Consider the following 12,640-nt stretch of genomic DNA (forward strand, 5'->3'; position numbering starts at 1 on the left):
CTTCCCCACCCGCACAGACTGGGGTCTTTCAGAAAGGAAATCCAGGATCCAGTTGCATAGTGTGGTATTGAATCCTAGGGGTGCCAGTTTGCTCACCAGATGCTGGGGGATTATCGTATTGAATGCTGAGCTGAAATCAACAAACAGCATCCGCACGTGGGTGTTCTTCTCCTCCAGGTGTTGTAGGCTCAGGTGGACTGCAGAGGAGATAGCATCCTCTGTGGAGCGGTTCGGGCGATAAGCAAACTGGAACGGGTCAAAACTGGATGAATGTGTGAGTAAAACATTTGAACAGATAAACAAATTGGGGTGTGTGGCCTAATATTAATTTCTTTCTGAAGGAAATGACAAACATGTAGGGACTATTGAATTGTTATCTAGCAAGAGAGATGTGTGAGGGGGTGGAATAACTTTAGTGAACTGGGAAGGGGATTGCTGCATTAATATAGAATTAATTGCTTAAGTCTTTGTCGTATTGTCAAAACATGGAAGCAATGCATGATTAGAAAGTTGATTAGGAGGGTTTTCATGAGCAGCAACAAAGATTAACAATGAGCTGTTTTTGGAAGCAGCGCAACATAAGTTTATCTGTCTGTTGCACCAGTCCGAAGAAGGGTCTCGACCCGAAACGTCACCCATTCCTTCTCTCCAAAGATGCTGCCTGTCCTGCTGAGTTACTCCAGCCTTTTGTGTCTACCTGCAACATAAGTTTACTTACGGGAAGGTTGTTTGTCAAATCCTGGGATGCGAGTGTTATTTCTTTCAGAGGCAGCTGAAGAGCAAATCACGAATTCAGCTGCAAAAACCGTGATCCCTAGGCTACGGTTCAGATCAGTGATTTGATTGCTCCACAGTCAACATTGCTTTATTTTGTTACAATGCTGTGTGAGCCATCACTTGAATTTTCGAATAGCTATTTCTACCAGAAATCTTTTGACAGCTTTTCATTTCCACTTTCTGAAGTCGGATGCCTGGAATGTGCATTGCATCGGCATGCTTTGCTTTCCTTTGCAGGAGAAGGAATTTAGTTATTTGTAGAGCTTTTTATTCCTGAATGGAAGTGTCTTTGTTTTTTTGACATTTTGATTTGACATTTAACACTACACCAATACACATTTTCCACAGAAAATTATTTCTGTGATTTCTCTATGTAAATGTTTGTGATTAATTAATATCCTAATATTAATATTCCTATCATGGTGGCAGCCTGTTAAATTAATCTGTCGGATAGAATTTATCTGATACTTTTATACAAAGGTATTTGAATATTGGAGCCACCTTTTTAAAATATTTGGGATATTTTTTCATAACCTTCTCACAATTTGGAAGTTGGTTTTTTAAACTATAATGCATTTTGAGGACCTGTGAGGTTGCGTTAGAGCTCAATATATTCCAAGGTCACGAGCATCTTGCAATATTTGACATTGCTGCTACAACTAGAAGTATGTTCAGTTACTAGAAGTTGAAGAGCACAGTTTTTATCATTTATACCTGTGGTTGGCATGGCGATACATTAGGTTGTACTGCTACCTCAACTCAAATGACTAAGGTTCAATCTGATGCTACGGTGTGAAGTTTGCATATTCTCCTGGGTTCTTGTTTCTTCTCGCATCCTGAAAATGGTCATGGGTTTAGTTAGTATACATTACCCTTGGTGTCTGAATGGAATAGGAGAATTAGAGTGGAGTTGATGAGCACATGAGAGAAAATTGATTAGAGGGAAATGTCATTTGGGATATGGGATTGATACAATTATTCTGAGAGCATTGACACATTGGGTTGAATGGTGGCGTCTAACCTCATAAGGAAATATGAGAAATTTAAATTGGTATTCATAATTGTGCATGTAAAGCTCTGTATGCAGCGTCATTTATAAGGTAGATTCATAGATTATGTCACGTTTGTGCTTGTAATAAGTGTTCATTGGTTAGCTGGTAATTTGTGTGTGTCAGATTATTATGTATAGACAGTTGGATATTAAAGGTCTTTGCTAGATCTCTGACTAGATTTTGACATTGTCCTAATATTGTCTTGCAAAATATCCAATCTATTTCAAGGAGGCCAAAACAACAGGTTTTACAGGCCATTTCAATAGCTAGCAGATGCTATAGGAAGCTTGCTTTTCAGGCAGTCGTAGAAATCTGTTGTTGAGATTTATTTTCCTGTATGTCAGATTCTATTTGTGCTGTTCTGTTTTCTGCCTGAAGCTAGGTTGTGCTCAATACTGGGAAGTAATTATTGCTTCGAAAACACTAGGAATATAAAGTGTACAAGATAAAGCTACAAGATAAAGTGTACAAGATAAAGTGTACAAGATAAGCAATTATAAAGTTTGTCCTGTAAAACAAATTGGTCCATATACTTGAACAGCAGTAGATGTGAATCTCTTTAAATTGTGATGTATGACTTTGGTTGTGTCCGACGTAAGCACCGGATGTATTCAGAGGGGTGAACCTTTGATCTTATCACAGAACTGAATCCCACCACAAAAGCTGGGAAATGTAAAGTCAAATGATTATATTAATCTACAATTTTAAAAGAAACCCATTTGTATAATGGTGACCATTAAACTGCTAGATTATTGTTTAAGAAAGAACTGCAGGTGCTGGAAAAATCGATGGTAGTCAAAAATGCTGGAGAAACTCAGCGGGTGAGGCAGCATCTATGGAGCGAAGGAATAGGTGACATTTCGGGCCGCGGGTGGGGGTAGGGTGGATGACGGGAAGAAGAATGGAGGCGGCAGAGACAACAGGCTGTGAGAGAACTGGGGAGGGGAAGGAGGGAGAAAGCAAGGACTACCTGAAATTGGAGAAGTCAATGGTCATACTGCTGGGGTGTAAACTACCCAAGCAAAATATGAGGTACTGCTCCTCCAATTTGCAGTGGGACTCACTCTGGTCATGGAGGAGGCCCAGGACAGAAAGGTCAGATTCGGAATGGGAGTGGGGAGTTGAAGTGCAGAGCCTCCAGGAGATCAGGTTGGTTAATGTGAACCGTGCGGAGGTGTTGGGCGAAGCGATCGCCAAGCCTGCGCTTGGTCTCACCGATGTCGAGCAGTTGACACCTAGAGCAGCGGATGCAATAGATGAGGTTGGAGGAGGTGCAGGTGAACCTCTGCCTCACCTGAAAAGATTGCTTGGGTCCTTGGATGGAGTCAAGGGGGGAGGTAAAACGACAAGTGTAGCATTTCTTGTGGTTCCAAGTGAAGGTACCGGGGGGGGATGGTGGGGGTGGTTTGGGTGGGAAGGGATGAATTGACCAGGGAGTTACGGAGGGAGCAGTCTCTGCTGAAAGCCGAAAGGGGAGAAGATGGGAAGATGTGGCCTGTGGTGGGATCCCGTTGGAGGTGGCGAAAATGTCGGAGGATTATCTGTTGTATGTGACGGCTGGTAGGGTGGAAGGTGAGGACAACTGGGACTCTGTCCTTGTTACGAGTGGGGGGATGGGGAGTGAGAGCAGAGCTACGGGATATAGAGGCGACCCTGGTGAGAGCCTCATCTGTAGTCGAAGAGGGGAACATGAGGACATCTCCGATGCCCTGGTTTGGAACACCTCATCCTGGGTGCAGATGGGGAGTAGACAGAGGAATTGGGAGTAGGGGATCCTTGCAGGAAGCAGAGTGGGAAGAAGTGTAGTCCAGATAGCCATGGGAGTCAGTGGGTTTGTAGTAGATGTCGGTCAATAGTCTCTTACCTGCGATAGAGATAGTGAGGTCTAGAAATGGTAGGGAGATGTCGGAAATGGTCCAGGTGAATTTGACTGCTAGATTATTGTTCACTAATGTCCATCAGGATAGGAAATATGCTATCCTTGTTAAGTCTTGTCTGCACATGGCTTTAGATTGCTTGGTTGTCTCTTAACTGCCTCAGCAGTTCAGGGACAATTTTAGGTGAACAATAAATGCCAGACTTGCATATTTCCAACATTCTGTAACTGACTAATTCAGAACTATTGTGCATTTTTGTAAAAGCAGTGAAAACTAGATATTACATTTATTAATTTATAGTATTGTGACGCTTCAGCTGCATTGTTAAAAATAGTTCAAAATTAAAAGGAGCTTGGAAACGTCATTTAAAAGTGTTGGAAATAATAAAATGTGAAGGAAAGGTTTTGTTTGCCCATGTTAGGGTGAGGGGGACGCACAAGGTCTGGGATTGATGATTGTTTAGACTTCTGGAGCTAGTGGTAAAATTGGCACTTTTGTGTAGGAGTGGGGGGATATTTATTGGAAGGATCCAAAAGGAAGAGGGGCACGAGGAGACTATGAGTATGAGATGTAGTTGAAGAGAGGATGTCAAGGATGAATGAGTTTGTAGAAAGGATTAAAATACTAGACTGTAAAGATTAAAATAAATACTAAAATATAAACTAGATTGTTTGAGAAAGGAGGTGGAGAGTGAAATAAGGACATTTTACAATATTTAAAGAATTATTGAAATTTATGTTATTTCTGTTCAAAATTGTGTTTAAGTTGTGTATATGTGAACAAAATGGCTGCTGAAAATAATTGAGTGAAATTGTGGCTGACAGTGTGTTTTGGTGATTTTTGGTTGTCCACAAGACAGAATATTGATGCATTTCATTTGGTAATATATGTTCATTAGATATGAAGCATGTACAAAGCACTTTGTAATTAAAGACTTGTAGATCTAATCTAAGCTTTAGAACATAAAAATCAAGGTGATATTTGTTTAAATGTTATAAGTTGACGGGTTCATCATAATAAAATGATGAAATAATTGTATCTATTCACGCCCATTTATTACATGGTGGCTACCTTTTCCGTTAACAATCTTGTTGCAGAGTTTGATATTTTCAGATTATCAGTCTACAAATTACATTCTGGTGTATTTGCAATGTAGCAGCTTATTTACTAATTATATTTTCCACTTGGTCCAACTCGATGCCATCTTATAATGTACTATTAGCAAAATTGTGTAAATATTTGCATTCATTATGCAAATGTTTTTAAATACTTTTGGTGAATAAATCTTTTCTGCTTGCATTGATTTTATTTTGTAGTCGGTAACAAACCTGAGCAAGGAGATGGAGTCGGTGATGAAGGACATAAGGAGCACGACGCAAAAGAAATACATTGATTATGGGAAGATTCCTGGTTCACCAGACAATGACTTTCTCTTCATGTATTCAGTAGCTAGGTATGTAAGCATTATTATCTATATATTACTAAAACTCTCATCTTGTTTGTTTGTATGTGTGGGTGTGTCCCCGAAACTACGCCAAAATGGTACACGATAGCGCTACAATTTTTGGCCCATCCTGCAAGTGAAGGACGAGGGGAAAGAAGAGGGAGGGTGAAGAGGAGGGGGAGGGAGTGCTGGGGGATGAGGGGGAATGGAGGAGGATAGAGGCAGGAAGACGGATGGCGAGATAGTGGAAGAGGGAGGAGGGGAGGGATATTTTACAAGTTATTGCCATTTTGAACTTTAAAAACGTCGCAGTCGTGTTCTCACTTGCCAGCCGCGCCTGCGCATTTGGGGGAGGGTTTGCCGTGACTCACGTCACAACGGGAACCTGTCATCCGCGCCTGCGCAGTTGGGGGCTATGGGTCAGTGGTGGAAAATTGCCTTGGGGGACGGGCCCAACCTGGTCTAGTTTAGTTTAAAAATTAATAAGCTCAGTGTTGATTAAATAGTATTTTTTATTGCACAATGTGTAAAATAAATTGAATGATTTAAATTCAAATCAAATGGAATATATTTTGAAGCAATTTGTGTGTTTATTCTATTTTTCATGGGGTATTGAGACTGCATTGCTTTTGTGCATGCAAAATATGGTGCCATTCGTCTAATCCACAATGATATCTTTTGGATATCAATGTAAAAGGCAGTTATCACTGTTCTCTTGAGCAGATCTTCTTTATGATCTATCATGGTATTTTGAATATGAAAGAAGTAGAAATTGGATAGGGGTGTGGTATTATATTGGGAGTGGCAGTTCGTACTTGTATTATTTCTAATTCTGAGTCACATACCAGATGTGATTGACAAGTGGCGTTGATCACGAACTACAAATGTAGAAATTATATTTGTGAGAAAGAACTGCAGATGCTGGATAAAATCGAAGGTAGACGCAAAATGCTGGAGAAACTCAGCGGGTGAGACAGCATCTATGGAGAGAAGGAATGGGTGACATTTCAGGTCGAGACCCTTCTTCAGACTGATGTCGGGGGTGGGGGGGGTGCGGGAAAAAGATAGAAAGTGGGCGGAGACAGTAGGACTTGTAGGAGAACTGGGAAGGGGAGGGGAAGGAGGGATAAAGCAAGGGCTATCTGAAATTAGAGAAGTCAACGTTCATACCACTGGGGTGTAAACTACCCATACCTCATATTTCGCTTGGGTAGTTTACACCCCAGACGTCTAGAAATTATATTATCAGCTTGATAAAATCTGCAAATGAACAGAATATTATTTTTTTTTTAATTGTTTGCAGGAAGTAAATCGGATAATACCCAAAATAAATAAGGGTAAACTTGAAAGAAGTACTTACCAGTGGTTAGGAAAGACAAAAGGATATTGAAATGCTAAGCCAAAGCGGTTTAATACCATTCAGAAAAAGTTATGTTGTAATTTTCTGTTCTTCTGGTCACGTTTACTGTGTCTATTTCTGGTCATTGTAACAACAAATGAATCAATCGTGTATCAGAGAAATTGAAGAGAAGAGCAATTACTGGTGGTTGGGAGAAATAGGAGAGCATAGGGGTAGAGGTGGGGGCAGGGTGAAGAGATGGGGAATTGGGGTTATTATTTGAAATTGGAGTAGTAAATTTAGGAAAAAATACTTTTACGAAATTTATTTTACCCCAAAGTGTCCTGATAAAGAAAATTAGAACAGGAAAGACTGAAACATGTTTGCAAGAGAATGCTAAGGTCACTGTTCTAACAACCCATCCACTTCCCTAATGCTTACCCAGACTAATGAGTTGCACCAGATCCATCAATGGCCCTTTAATATGTTAGCGTTAGTTATACTGCAACACTATCACGAAACTGAGAAAGAATAAAGAGGGAGACACAAGAAACTGCAGATGCTGGTATCGTGAGCAAAAAACAAACTGCAGGGAAGGCAACATCTGTGGAGGAAAGGGACAAAACGTTTTGAGTTGGCACTTTTCTTCAGATTAATTAGTGGAGAGAAAGCTGAAAAGAGAGGCGGGTGTGGGACAAAGCCAGGCAAAGTGATAAGTGAATACATGTGAGTGGTGGTGATTGGCAGATGGTGGAGTGAGTGACAAAGACTGGAGGTGAAAAGGAGGTAAAAGGGTGTCAGTTAAGAAAGGAACATGTGTGTGTGTGTGTGACATGTAAGGAAGGGATATGGTGGAATGGTATGGGGGCAGGATAAACAGGGAATGTGGTGCAGGCCAGAGAACACTGAGCTCCACACCTTCAGGTATTCAGGCACAGAAGACAGAGCATAAAAGAATCGCAGTTTGTGAAAAGTACTTTGTTCATGTTTTTTTTGTGGAAGATTTTTATGTAAGCTGAACCATTTGGATGTTATGCTTAGTAAAATGTGGAATGTAAAAACATGGTGCCCGTATTTCCCAACTTCTTCAGGAGATTTGTTGTGATCGTCACTGATGCAGAAATAACATAAAATTATTGACCAAAAGTGCATAAAACCATATTTAACAGAGTCAAACCATCTATCCATGCTGGTCAAGGGCATTAGCATCGATGAGTTCCCCACCATCAACATCCTGGGGTCACCAGTGACTGGCCCTGAGAGCAGAATCAAGTCGGAAGTCAGAATTTAATGGCCCCGAGAGCAAATCATAAGCTGGTTATGCAGCAGCCACATGGTATCCAAATGGTATTTCATCATCAGTGGACTTTGACCTAACACCATCAGGACAAAGCAGCCTGCTTAACTGATATCCTATCCACCATCTAAAACATTTATGCCCACCACCACTGTGCAAAGGATGCAGTGTGTATCGTTGACAAAAATGCAATGCAGTTACTTGCCTCTGTTTCTCTGTAAGATCACCAAGGTTGAGGGCTTCAAGATTGTGGAAACCATAATTTTTCCACCATAGATCGTATTTGTCATTATTGACTTCCATGAAGAAGTGATGCGGTATCATATAGTTCTGGGGTACTGTTCCCCTTGTTTTAAGTTGTTGGCTTGGCCGTGGCTTGAGAAAAACCTTTGTGAAAGTTATTTTGTTGTTACTTCATGAATGATTTGTCACTTTTTCTTCTTCCACCTCCTGTGCCTCATTTTCAGGCTTTCATTTTATGATCTTGGAGATCTTTCACTGGAAAGTAATGGGTATTAAGACGATTGTAAATCTTTGGTGAGAGCTCAGGCTTTATGGAAGTGATGAGGCTCAGCTGAATCAAAAATATATAGGTCACTCTGGCACACGGTGGCTTCTGGAAAAGTGAAATAGAAGCTGCAGAATTTTTTTCAGCAAGTTAGATGAAGGGTGAGGGCAGCATAGGCGGGCCTAGACAATTTATTTGCGGTTTTTTTAAGCTTACTTTGTGAGTATTTTGCATAAGCTTTCCATAATGCAGCATTCCCCAGAAATAAAAACAGTGAGCTCAAAGATCACTGATGCATTGATGGGACGTCACTGATTCAAAATGTGATCCCTCTTCAAATGCTCATGCCGTTTGTTTTAAATGTGTAATCTTTGAAGAGTGATATGATGCACTGTTAAAATTTAAGGTACAAATTTATGGGTAGTTTAAACAATGCTCTGGCATTGACCTGTGAAAGCAGCATTCTAGTTTTAGTTTGTGTTAATTTAGGGATTTTGCAGTTACATGGTAGTTACATTTTCCTTTAAATATTTTGCACAGGGTAGTCACATTTTTACCTCTGGTTTTTACGTTCAGTTGGCATTCACTTGAACAGTTGAGAAAAACATAAAAACAAATTAAAAGTTTTTTTTTCAGGCTTATTTATTTGTCAAAAAAAATGACCTGCGGTTCATGTGCTGTATAAAATTAGCAGTAATATATTTCTTGCAATACTGCTGTCTTTGTCAGTATACGACAAATATGATCTGACCTTTGCTTCATATTTCTTTACTTTAAAAAATAAAATACATTTGCCTTAATATTTGAGTGCAATTGGTTTGCTACTGTTTTTAACACAAACAGGTGATGCAGCCAGTACAGTTGTTGCCTTCAGCTCCAGCAATCTATGTTTCATTCTGATCTCTTGTGCTGTCTTCATAAAATTTGTACGCTTTCCCTTTAACCATGTGGATTTTGAAGGGAGATCCCGTTTCCTCCCATGCCCCAAGTATATGGGTTGATAGGTTAATTGGCCACTGTAAATTGATCCTGGTGTGTAGGGGAGTTGAAGTACAAGTGGGGAGAATAGTTTGCCGAGGAAGTGAGTTCAGGGGAAGCGATTATTCAGAAAGCTGCCAATCAGCTAAAGTGGCTTCCCATGTTGACAGAAAATGTGGTAAATATATGGTGAGGTGCATGTTCAGGATATTGTGCCAAGATGTGGTAGGTCTACATTAATGTTTCCCATGAGATTTATTTTGCTGTTTCACATCTCTCTCAGCTTGAAAACTGGTCATGATTTCAACATGCATAACATGTTATTCCCATTGCTTTTACTTCTGGCCCTTGAGCTTGTAAATCTTGCTTTTATGTTTTATGCAGTGAAGAAAGCGAATGGTATGTTAGCATTCATAACAAAAGGATTTGAGTATAGGAGTAGGGAGGTTCTACTGCAGTTGTACAGGGTCTTGGTGAGACCACACCTGGAGTATTGCGTACAGTTTTGGTCTCCTAATCTGAGGAAAGACATTCTTGCCATAGAGGGAGTACAGAGAAGGTTCACCAGACTGATTCCTGGGATGGCAGGACTTTCATATGAAGAAAGACTGGATAGACTCGGCTTGTACTCGCTAGAATTTAGAAGATTGAGGGGGGATCTTATAGAAACTTACAAAATTCTTAGGGGGTTGGACAGGCTAGATGTAGGAAGATTGTTCCCCGTGTTGGGGAAGTCCAGAACAAGGGGTCACAGTTTAAGGATAAGGGGGAAATCTTTTAGGACCGAGATGAGGAAAACGTTTTTCACACAGAGAGTGGTGAATCTCTGGAATTCTCTGCCACAGAAGGTAGTTGAGGCCAGTTCATTGGCTTTATTTAAGAGGGAGTTAGATGTGGCCCTTGTGGCTAAAGGGATCGGGGGTTATGGAGAGAAGGCAGGTACAGGATACTGAGTTGGATGATCAGCCATGATCATATTGAATGGCAGTGCAGGCTCGAAGGGCCGAATGGCCTACACCTGCACCTATTTTCTACGTTTCTATGTTTAGGAAGGAACTGCAGATTCTGGTTTAAACCGAAGATAGACACAAAATGCAGGAGAAACTCATGTTACCTAGACTCACAGGCCATCCATCCATGTGGCTGAACATGAATTTTGAAACTTTCTACTCGTGTTCGAAATAATTATCTATATCTATTTAAATGTTAACCAAGTAGATGGTAATTTTGGGCCAGATCCATTTCTTGCTGAGTGGGATTCTTTGCAGAGAAAAAAATCGCATCCAAGGATTAATGCAGCAACCCTTGTTGTTTGTGATATATATATACCAGTGACTTGGATGTGTATAGAGGAGGAATGATTAATACATTTGCAGATAACATGGAAATTGATGGAATTGTGAATAGCAAGGAAGATTGTCTGAGGCTATAACAAGATATAGATCATTTGGAAAGTTGGCTGGAGTGTTGGCATATGGAATTGAATCCCTGGTGATACATTTTGGAAAATCAAATGCGAATAGGACACCTACAATAAATAATTTGGTGCTAAGGGAAGTTGATAATAGAGGGACCTTGGTGTTCACATCCTTCATTCTGAAAGTGGCAACACCAGTAGGGTGGTGAAACAGGCATAAAGTATGCTTGCATTCATAGGTCAGCGTATAGAACGTGAAAATTGAGATATGATGTGATTTGCAACACTCCATGGTTGCCACACCATCGGAAGGATATTGTGTGCTGGAGAGTGTGTAAAGGGGACTCCCCACCTGGGAGATGGTAGTTTAGGAGGGAAGATTGGATAGGATGGGCTTGTTTTCCGTGGACCAAAGGAGTTGATCTGATGGAGAAATATTAAATTATAAGTGCCATCGGGGAGAAAGTCAGAATCATCTTGTCAAGGTCTTCATCTTTTTGTGTCCATCTTGTTACAAATGTTGACCTCGCTGTCATCGTCAGTCCTGAAAAGGATGCAAGCTTCATGGTAGGAGTATGAAAACTAGAGGGCAGAGGTTTAAGGTGAGAGAAAGGAATATTAAAGGAGGTTTGAGGGGAAAGCTTTTTACACAGAGAGTTTGATATCCAGTATTTGCTATTAAAGGAGATAGTGGAATAACATTCACGATGTTTAAGAGATATTTAGACAGGCATTTGAATAGGCGAGGCATAAAAGATTACGGACCAGGCAAAAAGTCGGCATGGATGTAGTGGGCTGAGGGGCTTTTTCTGCGATATAGAGTTCTATGACTCCAAGAATTATATGTGCAAAGTTAACGGGCTGGATTGTGCGTGGTCCTTCTTGCTGCCAGTGGTAGCTGTGACACTAAAATTCTGCAGCTGCATGATTCTCAAAAGATTTGTGAGAATTTGGTTCCCTTGCATTCCATGGACAGTGGGGTCAAGAGTGGTGACTAAGGCTCACAATGTCATATGTGGCCCTGCAACCCCTTATCACCCTCCGACCATTTTAGTACTGAACAAAATGTAATAGGTTGAAAAGTAAATGGCTTGTTTCATTATTCTTAAATACTCCCATTGATCAATTAAAACTATTGTAAACAATTAAAAATGAAGACTCTTTAAATTTATTTAAAATTATATTCAATAACTCATTCAAATAGGTCGCAAAATGAAACTATTAACTTTGTTTAAAAAGATAGACACAGAATGCTGGAGTAACTCAGTGGGACAGGCAGCATCTCTGGAGAGAAGGAATGGGTGACGTTTCGGGTCGATACCCTTCTTCAGATAGCCTCTTCAGATACTTCTTCAGATACCCTCCTTCAGTCTGAAGAAGGGTATTGACCCGAAACGTCACCCATTCCTTCTCTCCAGAGATACTGCCTGTTCCGCTGTTACTCCAGCATTCTGTGTCTACCTTCGATTTAAACCAGCATCTGCAGTTCTTTCCTACACACATTGTGTAAAAAGATGGTTGGCCCCATTTAAGTGATTGGGGTTTAATTAGATATGGCATGAAGCGGAAGAGACAGATATAAAGTAAATCTAGCACTTAGATTCAGAAGATTAAGAAGCAGGTGATTGATTTGACTTGGGTTTTAAAGGGATGAATAGTTTACTGAGCCACAATTTTGGCTAAGTAAATTTGCCAAATCTAGCGATAATGAGGCTTGAAACAATGCAGCAAATTATTAGGATAATTTATGGCATGAATTATTTGTAGTGATTTAACTTTAATTCTGTTGGTGGCTTCATCAGCTGATGGGTGATAAATATTCAATTCCTTTTGCAATCAATTAGAAATAGTTTGTCTATGCAGCGAGATCTGGACACATTAATATATGGACTGATTAAGCAGCCACTTGATTAGCTCCCAATTCGCCACAACCAAATTCCGTTCCCCGCTG

The 12,640-nt window shown here is 40.4% G+C and overlaps 1 protein-coding gene across 5 annotated transcripts in view; it reads left to right on the forward strand.

The window, feature by feature from the left end:
• Window positions 1-12,640, forward strand: part of ubr3 (ubiquitin protein ligase E3 component n-recognin 3) — a 188,320-nt gene that overhangs the window by 125,438 nt on the left and 50,242 nt on the right. For all 5 annotated transcript variants that reach the window (XM_033023993.1, XM_033023989.1, XM_033023990.1 and 2 more), the window contains one exon: window positions 5,023-5,159. In XM_033023993.1, the coding sequence (XP_032879884.1) occupies window positions 5,023-5,159 (137 nt within the window). The remainder of the gene's footprint in view (window positions 1-5,022; window positions 5,160-12,640) is intronic.

The sequence above is a fragment of the Amblyraja radiata genome, chromosome 7 (assembly GCF_010909765.2).
Source record: "Amblyraja radiata isolate CabotCenter1 chromosome 7, sAmbRad1.1.pri, whole genome shotgun sequence".
Taxonomy (NCBI): Eukaryota; Metazoa; Chordata; class Chondrichthyes; order Rajiformes; family Rajidae; genus Amblyraja; species Amblyraja radiata.